This window comes from Rhododendron vialii, chromosome 7a (assembly GCF_030253575.1).
Source record: "Rhododendron vialii isolate Sample 1 chromosome 7a, ASM3025357v1".
Lineage (NCBI taxonomy): Eukaryota > Viridiplantae > Streptophyta > Magnoliopsida > Ericales > Ericaceae > Rhododendron > Rhododendron vialii.
In genome coordinates, this window is record NC_080563.1 from 5,234,695 (window position 1) to 5,252,237 (window position 17,543).

The 17,543-nt window shown below is 37.6% G+C and overlaps 2 protein-coding genes across 5 annotated transcripts in view; both read right to left on the bottom strand.

Annotated features, from left to right (window-relative positions):
* Nucleotides 1-12: 12 nt before the first annotated feature.
* On the bottom strand, nt 13-3,502 carry LOC131334187 (transcription factor bHLH91-like). 2 transcript variants are annotated; one of them, XM_058369096.1, is made up of 4 exons: nt 3,315-3,502; nt 2,230-3,165; nt 1,281-1,721; nt 13-285 (listed from the first exon to the last, which is right to left on the bottom strand). In XM_058369096.1, exons 2-4 carry the CDS (start codon nt 3,097-3,099, stop codon nt 184-186), a joined length of 1,413 nt encoding a protein of 470 aa, XP_058225079.1. In that variant the 5' UTR covers nt 3,100-3,165; nt 3,315-3,502; the 3' UTR covers nt 13-183. The 2 variants fall into 2 exon arrangements, with proteins under 2 accessions (XP_058225079.1, XP_058225080.1); XM_058369097.1 differs by having other exon boundaries at nt 3,361-3,473.
* Nucleotides 3,503-11,206: 7,704 nt separating this feature from the next.
* The window catches only part of LOC131334192 (uncharacterized), a 74,111-nt gene continuing 67,774 nt past the window's right edge, over nt 11,207-17,543 (bottom strand). Inside the window, exons 1-2 of one of the 3 annotated variants that reach the window (XM_058369103.1) lie at nt 14,219-14,358; nt 11,207-11,768 (exon numbers count right to left, since the gene is read on the bottom strand). In XM_058369103.1, coding sequence (XP_058225086.1) covers nt 11,489-11,761 — 273 coding nt within the window. In that variant the 5' untranslated portion in view covers nt 11,762-11,768; nt 14,219-14,358 and the 3' untranslated portion in view covers nt 11,207-11,488. Of the gene's footprint in view, nt 11,769-11,811; nt 11,968-14,218; nt 14,359-17,543 lie in introns of those variants that run through there. The other 2 variants (XM_058369102.1, XM_058369104.1) reach the window with 2 other exon arrangements.

Sequence of the window (17,543 nt, forward strand, 5' to 3'; positions counted from 1 at the left end):
GATATTACTCACTGGCATCACAACATTGAATCTTCAAAATATGGAAATTAAGTTGCTACACAAATCCATAGTTTTCCTTCCACCAAGTTTATTACTACTTCTTCTTCCCACATTAAGTACCTACTAGTAATATATTTCTGACTGAGAGTCAAAAGAGAGAGAGGTTAATCTCTTTGGCCCTAGCTAGTAGCTATGGGTTGGTGGAATTGCTGCATACTGTCTGTTCACAACATCAATGAGCTTGTTGGCTATTGCACTTGCATACACAGAAGACCCTTCACCTATCTGCAATACAATCAACAAAAACCACCCCATATTAGATACTGAAAAAAAAAAAAATTCCGTATTTTGCGAAGCATAAAATTTGATAGACAACAGATCTGCTAGGAAAAAGCTTGCTATGTAAATCATTTTTTGGATTGTATATACACTCAGAAATCCCTCTCCAAAAACCCTAGCCATATTCACGAGTGAAATACTATTGGATTGCCATAGCACAAAATGGCATTTTTATATGGCAGCTAGCTAAAAAATGGCTTTGACAATGAAAACTTGGCTACACTCACAACCAGTACTAGAGTTCTCTAACCCCCAAAAGTTCTGTAAACTATTACATATTGGCCAATATGATATGTAACTGTTTATATTTAAAACCTTATGCATAACGAAGCAATTTTCGTGTAAGCATGGGCAGAGGGAGGTGAGGTCAAGTGGGGTCAATTGACCTCACTCACTTTTTGAAATATGGAGTAATCGTTATTTTAGGTAGAATCTGTGTAAGAAATTCAACCCACTAAAATTAAGCTCTTGCACAAAACAGCCCATCAAAGACGTAAATTGCCCCTAAAACTTCCACCAAAGTCATGAAATGACCCTATTGCGTTGAAAATAGTTTTGCTTAGCGTGATTCACCACAATTTAATTCAGCATTTTTTGTCCAACAATATGATACATGGGGAGTTTTTTTTGTTTCGGAAACTCTGAAGAACCGATGTTGTGCGCTTTGAACGAAGATTCATTGGATGAATGATAAGTAGCTTGGGTGTGTTAAAAATTCATGAGTCTGATGCCTTTTAATTTGTGGATGAAATTCATGAGTACATCATTTTGGTTCATATATTTACTACCTAAAAATGTATCTTCTCTTTTTGTTTTTTTTTGGAACGGCAAAAAATATATCTTCTAGTTCATCATATGTTTGACTCTAGTTTAAATTTTGATCCATCGATAAACAATCTTGTAATAAGCACTAATAGAAAATGAAAAAAAGGACAACCGACCTTGCTGTTGAACAGAAAACTGTAGTAGTCACCTGCAAGTCCACCGGCGACATGCTGGATATCAAGCTGAAGCTCGTCGAGCACCTTCGACACGATCAGGAGGCAGTTGATTCTCTTCCTCTGAGCAAGTTTAATGGTAACTTCATCGTCGACGATTCGAACGTCAACCTCGGTGTCCTGGGATTTCCTCTGGAGCCATGAGCTTCTTAGCGTTGATGATCCGTTGCTGTAGGAATGGTCAGGATCAGGCTTGATTTTGTTGCAGCTGTCTTCTAGTACTTCTCCTGCAGTGGTAGTACTAGTTCCATCATCAGTTTTGTGCCTTTTGATCCTCTCCCTACCACATTGCTTCTTTTCCACCAGGATTTTCAGCTCATTCACTGTTCTGAGTAGCTCTTTGATGTAATCAATTGCATCCCCCACTATAGTTGCTCTATCAGGCTTGATTGTATATCCCCCCAAACAGGAAAAAAGGATTGGTGAACATTTCAAACAAGGATAATAAACTAAACACATGTTAACAAAGTTACATACAAGATACTATAATTTCGAAATGAAAAGCCCAGCTTCACATACCGATCTTGTATAAACCAAACCAAATCAAACCGAGACTTGTGTCTCAATTAATCGGGATCGGCAAACAAATAAAATGATATGGCCTTTTCTATAGTTTTTTCGATTTATATTGAAAAAGTTACTTTTGTTACTCAGAATTTCAAAAACTCCACTTCCATCATGCTGGTTGTGATTTGTATGGAAAATTAAATTGTGTTTTGAAATGAGAGCCTCAAAAGTGGATATTTTGGTTTGAAATGAGATGACCACACTAGGCTACTTGATGTTGTTCAAGTAAACCTGTGCCAAAAAGATCACCCCAAAAAATGTAAGCATTATATCAGGCTGCACTCACAAACAAGAGGATGTAAAATGAGAGATAGAGAGAGAGTACCTTGGTTGGGTTAGGAATCAAACTCCTCAAAGCAGTGAACTTACTATTCAAGTGCTCTCTTCTATCCCTCTCCGTAGCAAAGTGTTTTGTATTTTTCTTTCCATTCCCCACTTTAGCCATACCATTCATATCCCAATCCGTTTGGAACTCCAAGACCCCATTATCAAAATTCCTCCCCACCTCCCCTCCTCCACTCCCCTCTCTCTCCTCCACCCCACCAAACAAAGAACCACTCCTTGATCCTGGCAAGTTATACCCATGAGGTAGGGACTGAAACAAGTCCCTAAAATAGGGCGGCTGCGGTGGAAGATTCAAGTGAAATAGAGGGTCATAAGCGACATTCGACGCCGATCCGCTGCCGCCGTCGGTAGACGGAAAATGGTCTCCAAGAAACCCTAGAGAAAATGAGGAGTTGGGTAGGACAGAGGAAGGTGAGACCTTTGGTAAGCGAAGGAGATTGAGAAGGTGATGGGAATTTTGCATTTCATTGACATGATTCATCAGATGCTCCTCTTGGAAATCATGGGTATTCATGTTAGTATTATTGATATCCCAACTGGAGTTATGATCATAATTAGGGATTAAAACCTGGTTTGAGTCATGACCCACCACTTCTTGCATCAAATGGGAAGTATCCATCAGATTACTGTGATGATTGTTGGCGTAACAGTTTTCCGTATCCAGACCCAGTTGCTGTTGAAGCTCCATTTCCATGGCTGCGGCCGCGGCGGATCCTTCTTGGTAAGAGAGTTCTTCCATGGAGAAACTAGTGGTGGTGGTGGTGATATTGGGGAGAGTTTGGGAAAACCCATTTTCTGGCAGTCCTTTCTGCATAGTGTTGGGATCAAAACAAACACTGTCTTGATACATTTTTAGGGATCCAAATCGGCAGGCCTTTTGATGTTTGTTTGTCTCCTATATTTCAGGGTCTTCTGTCTGCAACATGCATTAAAGAGACAACAGAAATGACAAGAAAGACAATTTCAGTACAAGTTACATGGACCAAATAGGGACAAAATATGCCAAAGCAGAATTCAGACCCAGACAAAAAAGATGGGTTTTGAAAAAAAGTTACAAACCCTAACCTGTGAATGAAAATTATGCCTGGACTTTGTGTCAAAAAGATGAAACCTGTTCAAGCCCAGAAGTTCTTGCTTTATGTAAAGAAAATCCCAGAAGAAATTATCAGAGAAGATGCAGCTGCAAGGCCTTGTAAAAAATTAAGAATTCCAAGATGAGAGAGAGAGAGAGAGAGAGAGAGAGAGAGAGAGAGAGAGAGGTGTGAATGGGCAAAGGGTTGTGCATATATAAAAGGGTAGGTTGAGGGGGGTGACTGAAAGTGAAGGGTACTGCTACTGTATTATCTGATTTTTTTTTTTTGCCGGGTAGGGATGTCTGTTACTGAGATTCCCATAAGTGGGCCCCAATCATGATCTCCGTATACTGATACATGTTGCAGCTTTGTTTGAACGGATCCCAATCATTCTCCTCCCCATCATTTTTTGTTTCTACCCAAACAATGCCTTCAGCCCGAACAGCCTATAGCTCCGTGTTACAGCATCAGGACCCATCTCTATTTCTTCAAAGTGAATAAATGTGATATATATATTAAGAAAAAAAATTGTAATTTATTTCATATTTTGTTTATCTTTCGTATTTTTAGAGAAAACCGTGGAGGAATTTATTATTATTTTTTAGAGATTTAGTCTCAAAAAGAAAAATGTTGTCTCCATACTAAATAAAAAAGAGGATAAATTATAAAAATCTCTTCTTAATATGTCTCATTCATTCTCTATTTTGAAAAAATAAAGTTATGCTTGTAGAACAAAAATAACATCTGCACATATAATCTAAATCACATATTGTAATTCACTAGCGTGAGTGGGTGTAGGAGCACGGACGTAAAACTGTTTTTGATATACATCTCAACCTACTAAAATTCATGAGAGAGAAGATTAAGAGCGTGAGCGCAATGCAAAAATTAGAAACAAGAATGTAGAGCATTTTAAAAGATTATGTAACTAATTAGCGTATGGCTTAACCTTGTGCACAAATGATGGACATAAGGCTCTGTGAGCCGAGCCTTATTTCAAGATTCCAAACAAATGATCGATCTTGGTCTGATCCGTTTCTTAGTTCTAAACTATTTATTCTGGCAACCTTAACAAAAATTAGCTCAGTAAGTGTAAAAATAGTGCCCTAGCCATGGTATTAGACGGATAGGAAGGCAAGAATATTATCTAATGCAGTTAGCCAAAATTAGGAGAAGTTGGAACTCTCGACATAAATCAAGTTATTAGTAACACGCGATGTACCTTTTGAGCTAGACCTCATGTCCGTGTAGATTAGACAACTTTTGGTTGTAAAACAACGCATGTAGTGAAAGATTTAATCACCTCAAGTAACTATGCATTTTTTTTTTGGCAACGTAGGGTGTCTCGGGCCAGTTTGTGCACCTAGGACTAATTCATACAGTTCCTCCTATAGCCGTTTCACACGCTTACGCTTGAAGGTGAGATGGCCTCGAAAGTTATTGGCAAAAAAGTTTAAACCTGAGATCTTAGGATGAAGCAAACACAGAAATACTCCCATAAATTAAGTTATGAGTTTAATTTGGTAGGTTCGCAATTTTGACGCAAAATTGGACTACAGCTGCCATAAAGGTTGTATAGACATCCGAGCACTTTTCAGCACTGTGACATATGGTTGGACATCCAGTTGTTTTTAAACACGTGTCATTTGAATACTACAGTACTAACAGGAATTGTCTGTTCGTTTTGTGTCACCTTTTGCTCTTACTTTTTTCACTTGGTTTTGCCAACTTCATGCAAATTAACTGGAAATGTGAAATGGAGATTCACATATAAGGATGCATTTTACTTTACCACCGAGGATTGGAAATAACTTTGAATTAATGCATGTGTGGCCGGTTCCACAATTAAATGTGTGGACCGACGCTTATTTGAGAGAGGAGTGGTCGGGTAGCATTACTGATCTATTATAAATACATTGATGAAATGCTAGTCGCGTGAGCAATTGTGCTTGAAATAGTTAGTAACCAGTAATTGAATTGAATTTCTCGCGGAACAAATGTCAAAGTTAAACTCAGAACTCAAGTCAAATTATGTGTTTGGGTAAACTAGTGCCTAAAAGCATCTCCAATGGACGCTTTAAGGCACTCATTGATATGAGTGATTAAAATTTCAGCAAGTGTATGTAAATAAAAAACCAACTTCATTGGAATGGACAAAAGAATTCATAAACCTATCACTCCATAAGTTTAAAGTACCATCAATATAGCCATCCACAAATGTTTACATTTATTTTTTCCGTTGCAATTATTATTGTTGAAAAAGATGGGTTCAATTCAAACCCTGGAGCCTTACTACTCATTGTTTGCTTTCCTTTAAATGAACTCTTAGAATCTTTCACAACCATAAAAACCATTGGTCCACAGGTTAATCTCTTCCGAAATTAAGAAATTGAAGTAGAGCATTTTCCAATGCTGAAAGTTAGTGTCCCGGTCTAACTCACACAATGCGTGTAAGTGGACACTAGCAAAAGCATCAGAACGGGCGGGAAAATATCTTTCAAAGACATTCCAAACGATTAGATTTGCAAGAACAAAGATTAAGAGCACAAACACTTAACGAAAACTAAGAGCGAGAGTGAAGGGTCTTTCAGAAGAATTATGTGACTATAATGTCATGGTAACTAAACTGCGTAGTTGGAAGCTTGTATCTACATACACTGAACCCGGACCTTACCATGGGCCCTTTCGTTCCATTTCTAAAAAGGAGAGAGCGTAAAAATCATTTCCTTAATTAATAAAAATGTAGTATGAAATAAATTAAAGAAAAAGTCCAGTAATTAGTATAAAAGGTTAATAGAACTTTCGAACTCTTACGATGATAGAAAAGAAAAGAAAAAAAAAGAACTCTGGAAAACTTTTACGAGTCTATCGTAGGGCCCACGCCATCGAGTGGCACGGCCAGAATTCATTGGAACTTTTCACACAAACTTGTTGGCCAGCTGCGACCGCAAAAAGTTTGTTTGTTGAATGCTTCGTTCTGTTGTTTAACCCTTGCAACCCACAAAATTACAGAATACAGAGTGTTGTGGGGTCCACTACAAACGAGACGAGCCGAAGGAGCTAAAAACTTGAGTTTGAGCTCTACTCGTTGTACGTAAATGAGCCGAAATTCATTCACTTAACAAGCCTATATAAATAAGCCGAGTGTTAGACTCAGCTCATTTACTAAACAAGTCAAACCGAGCTAAGTTTCGAATTGCTCGCGAGCAGCTTGGCTCGTTTCCAAGTATTGCCAGAGTCGGTCCTGATTTTTCAGAAGTTTAAAGCGAAAATTAAAAATGAAGCCCTAATATTGTTGGACTATTATAAGAAGTGAAAACGAAGGAAGAGCCCCTAGCTAAAATTAAAAAAAAAAAAAAAAGAAGAAGAAGAGAGAAAATGAACCGAGTTTTGGATTGTTCGAGCTCGGCTCGTTTGCCAAGCGAACAAAAAATTCAAGCTTGAGCTCTACTCGTTTAAATGAGCCGAACTTAATTCATTCACTTAACAAGTCTATATAAACGAGCCGAGTGTTGGGCTCGGCTCATTTACTGAACAAGTCAATCCGAGCTGAGTCTCGAATTGCTCACGAGCAGCTTGGCTCGTTTTCAGGTATTGCCAGACCCGGCCCTGATTTTTCAGGAGCTTAAAGCAAAAATTAAAAATGAAGCCCTTTTGTTGGACTATTATAAGGGGTAAAAACATAGGAAAAGCACCTAGCTAAAATTCAAGAAAAATTTAAGGTCTAAAACGGCGACAACACAAGTTTTAGCTCAAAGCCGGTTCTAGGCATTGCAGCCTATTCCCATGCAAACCGGCCTCCCAAAACTAAGCTGTTCAGCCTTCAATTAGCAGATGGGAATAAAAAATGAAATTGCAAAAATGAAACTGCATATCTTGTTTTTTAATATTATTAATGATTCCATCTTTATAGGCTAAAAAATATGAGAAAAAGAAGCGGGTGGGATTCAGATAGAAAATGCGGTCATGCAAAGTTGATGTTCGGAATTTTCGAGGGCTAGCTTCCGGTAAAAGGAATATATGCTAACGATCTCATGTAATTAGGTGGAGTACTGGTTTATTTTTAGAATAAAATAGTATTGATTTTTCTGAATAGGGCTTCTTTTTTCTTTCTTTTTTTTCCGCTCTCGTAAACTATGCTCCGCTTGTTTACTTTGTCTTTGAATTACAAAAACTACCTATTTCGTCCCTCAACTTCCTAATTGGAACCAATTCGGTCTAATTGTTAACGGAATAGACAAACAGAGCATAGTTTAAGGACGAAGTAGACATACAGAGCTTAGTTTAAGGACAAAGTAGACAAATAAAACATAATTTAAGGATGAAATATTAGACCAAATTGGGAAATCAGTTAACTTTTCCGTCCAAAAAAAAAAGAAGAAATCCGTTAACGTTAGACCAAATTGCTTCCGATCATAAAGTTGAGGGATGAAATACTTGATTTTTGTAGTTTAAAAATAAAGTAGACAAATAGAGCATAATTTAGGAATAATAAAAACATAGTAGTAAAAAACTCTTTCATAAGGATATCCAAAAGAAGTCTTGGACTAGGCGTTGGCACGTTTTTTTAAAAATAAGGGCGTGGTTGGTTATGGTTACTTTTATTTGCTTATTTTGTGGAAGGATAACCAAACAGACCATAAATCTCTCTCTGGCTCATGCTCTTTTTACTGTTAATCTATTCATGAGTAACTCCTTTTGTGGAGGTTGGGAAATGCAAGACATGTTTCTCAACAATCATTAGGTACCCTTGCTTGAGATGAGATCTGCAATTCAATTACTGCCGGGAAGCATGTTGGCTCACCACCTAACATCATTTCATTTCTTGATATATATACACAAGACTGATTGATTAGCTACTTTAATTAAGACAAAACATGTACGTACATGTTCTTCATTGTTTTCAATAACTTTGCATTTTAGTCCAGATGGGACGATTAATCCGAGGGACTCATCTTCCCGTCCATTCTACTTGGGGGAGGCCCAATTAAAGTAGGGAAAAAGTCCGGTACCGAAAACCAACCATCATATATGCTGATAAGAAGTTATACTAATAGTAAGTGAAAAAGATAAATGAAAAATTATGAGTTAGATTTAATACGATATTGCGTGCAAGAAAACAAAAATCTGATTGCAAATCACCGCAACATCAAATAAAAGTTACTTTAACAGGAGGAATGAAGTGACGATACGTGAAAAATCCAAAGATTTTACCATTGGAAATATACAGATACATGGACACAAAGCAACATGGGTATTTATGGAGATGACTAGATAAGTGATTCCTGCCAAGACAACCTGTTTTCTTTATCTCAATTGTTTGCAAGATTCAAAATCTTGTCTAACTTCCATTAACAAGAACCGGAGTTTCCCATAAATCCGTTACACTTTCATCACAAGTCACGGAATTAATGAAAAGTAAAAGAAAAGCTAGCTATTTCAAAATGCTGAGGAAAAATAGGAACTCGGTGTAGAAATTGGAATTGAGAAAGTGAGAGGACCATTAAAATGGTTAGCAGTATCAATGCAATGCACTAAACGGCATTCCCATCAGTTGAGTTGAGATTCTGGTGATCAAGGAGCACCTGACTTCCATGTTTTACGGTTAGGTTGAACGAAAGGACACTCCTGTTGATTAGTTGAGCCGACAATATTTCAGAGTAGGCTTGGATAACAAGGCAAGAAATCCATGTTTTATGGAACAATCTCTCTCCCATACCCTCTATTAGTGATGCAGTTTGTTTGAAACTGACCGTGGAGCTAATACCTTGACGTGTTAATCAACCTCACAGATGTTTGTTGATCAAACTAATCTCTTCCTAATCTATTTGGTATCCGTTCGATCACCCTCTTATCTCTTAGATCTTGTTGATGTTTCTCTTGATGAAGTTCCCCAGAATTATAGGAATAACTAAATATCCGGAGGCATAGGAGTTACATGCTAGTACGTTTTTCTGTTTGGATAGGTATTGTGAATTTTAGGAAAAAGTAGTTGGTAATGCCCTAAAATCAGTGTTGTAGGCATAAAACTCGACAGCTTATAGGAGGCAAGGTAGTTGTGTGCTTCTTTCTTCTTCTTCTCTTGTCTTTGTTTAAGAAGAAAACTCTGGACGGGACAGGAAAAGAGGCAGCTATCTATATGGGATTGAATGGAAAACGCTTACGTAGAGCATACTGTCCTTAACATCCGTGGGGAAGCGTCTACTGCGAATTATTAGACTTTTACAATTAAAACCTACGGTTAATATGCTTGTACAGAAAGACAGAAGAACTACTTCTCAAAGGTTGGGAACATCGGAACCTGAGTTAATTAAATAGTCGAGGCAGGCAGTGAAGTTTGAACATTAGAATCTATAATCTACTCTAATACCATGCAGTGTTCTAAAACAAGGTATTCCTCACCGAGTACTCACTCCAAGGTGTCTGGCCAAGGAGACTAATCCCTACTCGGTGGGCATTACTCGCCGACTAACGCCGAGTACTAGCTCCAAGGTGCCTGGCCGAGTTACAACCGAGTAGCGAGTTTTAGAACACTGATTCCATGTCGAATTGTTGACGACAACTAATTTAATAACCTAAGCTGCTAGAGAAATGGCAACTTTAGTGTTTATAAACCCAAAATGAAAACCTATTGCAAACATTTACTTGGATGGGAGAAGAAATTGGTACACTCTACAACACGGTTTACTAACATCCGTGAGTAGTTCTCCACTATCTTCTGTACGCTTAGGGCATGTTTGCTTTCCCAGATAATTTTCAGAAGGATTGAAATGCAGATAAAACGGAGGACCCCTAACACTTCACAAGATATGAAGATACCAACTACTAGATGCTATAACTGCCCATATATATGTAAGCTTTTCAAACCAGACAAACCAGCTGACATGCCAATATGTCTTTCATCTTCATATTCAGCCTTCAAAACAATCACAACCATCATCTTCTTTTTCAGACATTCCTATACATGCTAATTGCTTATCCCTTCAATGTTCAACAAGAAATCAATGAAACCAGCTGACATGCCAATATGTCTTGCTTATACCCAGAGAAAAGCCTTTCTCAGTTTTATCAGTTCTATACCCCTAACAGACTGCCCTGAAAAAAACCATGTGCGCAAGCCCAGATTCTATCATTTTTCAACATAAGTGGCTGAAAATTGACCATATTCTCCAATCTTCAAATCAGGAAGTCACATCCGTATTATGCACCGGTCTGACATTCTCCAACATCCTAAACATATCATTCAGCCAACATTTCTCCAATTCAAACAAAATTCTTCTAGACTCCCATTTCTAGAATGCAGGATTCTCACCACCTGAAAGATAAGAACTCTACCACTGACATGGTAGTGTGATAGCATTCCCAATGCTTTTGTTTTGGAGAGGAATCAGGCGCACATATGTTCTACTAAGAAGCATGGATACCCCTCCATTCAACTAAGAAGTAAGAATAGACACTGGACATGGACACAACATGGACAACCACCGGCATGGCAGGGACACATCAATAACTGTAGATATCTTTACGCGTGACCAAAAGAATAAAACAACTTGAATAACAGAAGGCTTTTCCACTTAAGTTGGGTAAAATTCGACTTTTGGCCATGATTCCCAAATTCTTGCTAATCATGAATCAACAAGAATAACTTGCTAAAATAGGCCATTGATGATTGAGGTTTTCAAAACATCTTATTTACTTGAGTATCAGGCAAACATAAATATGTGTCAATCTGTGACAAACAGAGAATTAAAGTTTCTCATAAATATGAAGGTGAGGAAATGGGTAAAACATGATGTATATGGAACGAAAAGTTTCAAATACCGAAAGACAACCTTATAGAGATGATGCATTCTGAAGTAGCATAACAAACATATTACGCTAGTATTGAAAGGTTGTCGAAACTTGACAACATAGATTATCAATAGAGGTATCCTAAATTTTTTAGATTCATTGTTTTACATAGCTCTACAGAAAGAGTAGCCTCAGCTCATTTTACACAATGATCCAGATACATTAACTGATCAGAATTTTGTCAAAGTTAAGTCAACATTATTCATCCCTCCCTGCACTTGTGAACCACAAACTAATTTACAAAGCATCACCATGATCATCCCTCCATGCACACAGTTGCACAAAGAGAGACTACGAGATGATGAGGAACTTAACTCATTGGATGTATTTGGGGATTTCGCCTTTTCTTAATAGAGAGAGGGAGTAATCAGCAGCATCAAAGAGATCTTGGATGTTATGAAGGGATCGCTCCTCAGAAGCCACCATGAAGATGGCACGAACCTCTGCTTTTTTCGCCAGGCGTGCTGCCAAGTTTAGCGGCAAATCAGGGGAGTTAAGACTCCGCAATAGTTGGCGATAAAGAGAAAGAACCTGCCCTCTATTCCTTGCCAAATCCTCTGCTGTTGCCCATATCAAACCTTTTGCCATTTTGGTGCTGAGTCAGAAGGAAATTTATGCACTTTAGGACTTCATTTTACACCAACATAGCATTTTCAATTCTCAAAAAGAATTTCATATTACAAACAAATCCCTCTAAGAACCATCAAATCCCATTGCCATAAGATCATAGTTGGAGGTGGAAAACTGAAGGCAATTTACTCATCACTGACTTCATTCGGCAACTTATGGCCCAATTTAATTAGTCAATCAACAAACATTGTTCAAGTTCCCAGCTAATTGTAAGAGCAAGTACACCAATGATAGGTAAAATAACTAGTGAATAATATAACTTTTATACTTTACATAGTCCCTTTTTCTTGTACTAACGCAGCAGCGTAGCTATCCATTTTGTCTATCACATAAAAATATTGCTTTTTAAATGCATGCAACATTTGAAAAGTCAAGGGAGAGACAGAATAACGTGGGGAGAGATGAGTGATAAGATGGGTCCAGGGATTAAAAGTATTTGTTTACTCTTTGACTTGTGAACAGAGGTTCGCCACAAGTACCGAAGGAGGGAAGCGAAATGTATAATAGATACCCAAGTACCTAATCTGCTGCAAAAGATTTTCTACGATTTGCTTAGTTACTTTACCGAAATTCTCATTTTACCTATGCTGATGTTGTTGCTCTAAGACAACATACTTTGGCTCCAAGCATAGGAGACGAAAATGGGGAAAACAAGACATAAAACCCACTTGACCAGAGGCCAGGTCTTATATAGGAAGCCTGAGGACCTAACTAGTTAGGCTTTTAGAAGCAGTATTCTTGCCCTTCAATGCCAAACACCAAAAAAATATGACTCGGTAGCCCAAAACAGAACTGGCAAAGCAATATAAGTTATATAGCAATATAAAATTTATAAATTCAGTTGGGCCCACATAAGAAGTTAGAAACAAGGACGTTTGGGCTTTTCCCTCACCCTTTTCAAATTATCTTTTTTTCTATTGGTTTTTCTGTTGAAGGCAAATATTTAGACCTAGGTCTCTGGTACAACTACCCAAAACATTATAGTAGCCAAGGCAGCAGTCATCTGCCAGAGGCCCCTCTTCATTAGTGGTTTCTATTAATATCTTTTTTGCTTCTTAGTTATCCTAAGCACATATTCTTCCACCAGAGGTAATGAAATTTGATTCCAGAATGCAAACCAGATACATATCCATAAGTTCATTATGCTACTAATTACAAATATCCAATACTCTGACAAAGCCAACCTCAGCAGTTCTAAATATTGGGAAGTGAATCATAAAAAAAAAGAAAGAAACCCAGTTGATATAGAAACTTTGGCTGGGAAAGAACAATGACCCATATATTCGGCAAGTTTTCCTTCACTATTCAATCTGAAGGAAACTTCACCCATAAGCTAGGCAATAATTTTTCTTTTCAGTGATAAGTATCAACTAATAAACACACTCCTCCACGGAGCTCAATTTGAACTGGCAATGGAGCACACATTTCAAAAACTACTCTTTCGACTGCACTCAATCTTATGAAAAAGCGAAAGGTTACACCTAGAGGTTCTCTATTCTAATTTCTAGGCCAATCCTTTTTTTATCCAATAACTCATCTATCCACAAAGTTGATCCATGAGTCCAACGAGAGAAAATAGTGAGGAGTCTATGGGCATGAGATAAGGATTGGAAGAGATGGGTTTAAGGGTGAGGATTGATGGAACAAGTGGTGTTGATGAAGTAATAGGTGAAACTATGAATATTGGGATTAGTTGTGCTGCGCTTGGTTAGAGTGGGACAAAGATGATGACGATTATTTTTCCGTTGGATGAAGAAGGAGATAATCCGCCGGAAAATCATAACTACACTATATTTGAGGATCCATGGCACAAAAGACACTCCTAAGGAAAAAGCAAGTGTTCTACCCTATTTTTGTTTACCTCTCTCTTTCTCTCTCTTCCACCACAATGATTTTTTTACCCACAAAAATTATGTAAATAATCCACTTAAACAAATTTTATCTGGATTCGGTGACTTTTTTACAATCGACAAACTCAATATTTTAGAATAGTTAGATTAACACCTTGGAAGAGGAGTTGAACTCCTGACCTCCATTCTCCTATTAATGTTTGAATGCGTGGTTAAAACATTACCGTAGAAAATATTGGAGACGAAATTCTAGGCATGTCACAGAAGTATGTTTTTTCCATTTATCATCTACTTAAAGGCGGAGCTTTTGCATCCTAAATAGTCTGTTGACAATCCAAGTAAATATACCTCATCTAAAGCAAATACAAGAGGGATAAGGAGTTCATTTCAACATGAGCTAGTTACAATATCAACAAAATCTAATTTTTCAGTATTTCCTGTTTGTTAACCTAGATAGCATCACTCTTACAAATTTGATGCATCGTATAAAATCAGAGAGATACGAATCATTGGAAAATTAGAAAAGATAACTCAAAATAAGAGAAAATTGGTCCGAAACCCTAACCTTATGCGGTTTCCCAGTCGTTGAGCACCGGGGGGTGCAAACGTTATGGCGGTTGCCAACGGCTGAGCAGAGAGAGAGAGAGAGAGAGAGAGAGAGAGGAGAAAAGAGGGGGGTTCTAATGATTTTTGAAGATGGGCTTTGAAAAGTTCTTTTAGGTTTGATTTGGCCCAAAAATGGAAAACGGGCTCACAGATCGGCCCAACCAAAGCATGTCTGTTGACAATTTTTTTTAGGTTTGGTTCGGGCCCAAAAATGCAATGCGGGCTCACAGGTCGGCCCAAAAAGATAATGTCTGTCACATAATCCTTCAAAATGACTTTTTGCTCGCTCTTGATCCTCTTTCCTCACTTTGCGCTCGAGCTCTCAATTCTCGCACTCACAGATTTTAGTTGTTTGGCAAGTTTTTGAAGGAGACTTTCACGTTTGCACACCCATAACACCCTGTGCATTATGTGCACAACTTAGTGTCTCCCCATGGCCACTTCGCAAAGTTGATCTATAAGTCCGAGGAGAGAATACGGGAGGATCCCATGGTTTTTTAGAAGGGAAAAAAAGAAACCTTCGTAGAAGACAAATGTTTTTGCAAAATTCCTAAAAAAGAAAAGACGTTTCTATAAATCATGGAGAAATTTACTAAAAATGCATTTAACATGATTCAGTGACTTTACGATTTATGTGGAATATCGTTTCCCTCTTTTTCGCCGCGTAGACGTGAGCGAACAATCAATGACGTGTGCGGTATAAGCGCGGGTGTGCCAAGACTTATCGTGTCCAACGATTATAGGATTGAGTGATGTAATATGACTTCTAACGAGAGCGGCCGTCTGTGATCCAAAGGGCGAGATCACAAAGTGATTCCTGATTTGCCACAATGAAGTTGACTTTAATATTTCTTAACCGTGTGAAAAAGAAGAGAATTAAAAGTAAAAAAGAAATAAACTTTATTATATCGAAATAATAAAATTGGGGTAGATAAAAGGTAAATGGATTGGAAAGATAAGTACTTCGCTTAGAAAGTAAATTGATAGTTGGAGCACTGGGCTTTTGATTGATGCAGATTGCAGGCCCGGAAAACTCCTTTCAACGTGGTATTTATAGACGAGATTCCACTCCGCAAAGCCATGGAAATCAAGTGCTTCCTCCAAAATTGGCGAAGTGTCCCATGCACGTTGCGCGCACACCCACGGCAGTTTGTGTCGGTTAATCGAGATCATGGGTAGCAGTTGTTGGAAAACCAATCGGATGTGATCTAAGAATTACTATAAAAATGCGCTCACGATTTTTATTTTGGGCCACCAAACATGCCCAAGCCATCGACTGTCGTATACTCTTGGGCCACTAAACATGTCCAAGTCATCGATTGTCTTATGTTTTCTCGTTTACAATAGTTAGATGATTAATTTGATTTTGTTTTGTAATGAACTCCGTTCTGTAAGTGTCGCTGAGCTAATATAATCGTCTCAATTTTTGAAAAAAAAAAAACATGCCCAAGCCAATCTCTAGAATTTCCATGTGTGCACATCTCCGAATAAATCAACCTCAAAGGAAAATTACTTGGTGTGTCTCGCTCCATTTCGATTTTGATTAATCAGTTCTTGGTCCAAATTATAAAATTAATGTGACCCATTAATTTTTAGCCCGAAAACTCATAAATAGCGGCCCAATTTAATTAATATCTAATTAAATGGTTCTCCATCTCAAGATTTGATGTAAAAAATGGGTGTATACAAGAAAGAAAAAAAAAACTTGGGCAATGACCAATTCCCAAAATTAACTTGATGACACATGAAACACATAAGACTTGTTTTATTTTTTCAAATTCATGGATTCGGAGTTGGGTTTGAACACTATGATTCGACTACTTTTTTTTTTTCACGGCGATATATATCAGCGGGGGTTAGTGGGGGTGTTAGAGTTAGCACGGTGAGACCAGAAGCTATCCATAGCCCTGGTCCCCTAAAGGACCTGCTCTCTGTGGGGCACGAACCCAAGACCTTCCACAAAGGGGAGGCAATGACTGACCAACTGCACTAAGCAGTGGTTGTCGACTACTTTTTTTTTTTTTTGATCCGCGACTACTTAATTGGTTACATTTCATAAAATATTAACTAAACACCACAAATTACTATTAGCGCTTCAACGGTGAAGTGCAAAAATCAATTCTTCGCTCCAATTGCAAAAATCACTGTTTTCTTTTTCGTGATCTTCTTTTTGGAGGGAACTTCGCAGATTAAGTATTGAGTGGATGATTTAAAAAGATTGAGCATCTTTCATTATCCAATAAGGCATAGGAAGACTTTTGACCAGACACTTTTCTATCTACTAAATAAAGAAAAAGCCCAAGACCAAAAGTGTTATAAATCCATCATGCATCCGTTACTAACACTTGGGAATAACATATTTTGAAGAGCGGAATGTGATATTATCGTGGTAAATACAATTTAGAAAAAATATATCACTTCAATTCCGGCAATATTGAAAAGAAGCTTTATAATTATTTCACGTGTTTTTATTCGAAATTACTCCTTCCGTCCCGATTTATTTGTCCAATCTCGGATTTCTAACTTACTCCCTCCATCCGGATTTAATAGTCATTTTTTGGAGTTCGTGTCATTTTTCAATCGATTATATCTTGTAATTTATAATATTTTATGTAATTTAGAAAATATTATCTTATAGAACTAATTGAGATCTATCAAACAAAATTCATATTGGATATAAAATTCATTACCAATTTAAATATATAACTCAGGACGGAGGGAGTATTAAGGAAACTAAATCTAATCCATTGATCTGAAAATTTACATAATCTCATCCATTGATTTTGAAATTGAATAGTCGATTTGGAACATGTATAAGTCAAAAAGGAGACAAATAAATTGAGACGAAAAAAATATAGTTTAAGGAGCTTATAATAAATTATAACAGAGGAATGTGAGGAGCGCTACATTTTCATTCCTTTTCTACTCCATAATTTTCAAAGATAATGCTTTTATAGTTTACTCTTGTTTTTTATAACTCCTGTGCCCGGGTCAATTTACGTATACCATAGTTAATTTTGGTGGACGAATCACACCATCTACTAAATGCAGTTTTAATCTAACAAAAACATGCCTTGTGTGTTGTCATACAGAATCATAGAGGACTCTTGATCGATATAGTAGCTAGGATGTGAATGTTTGCCGTTCTAATTTTTCTCGGTGAAGAAAATATGGGGGAAATTATTTGCTGGAGCTAGACTGTAAAATGACCTCCGCCGCAACTGCCATACCTTTCTCTCCCCCACATTATAGAAATCCTATGGAAACCGAACGAGAGGAGCCCG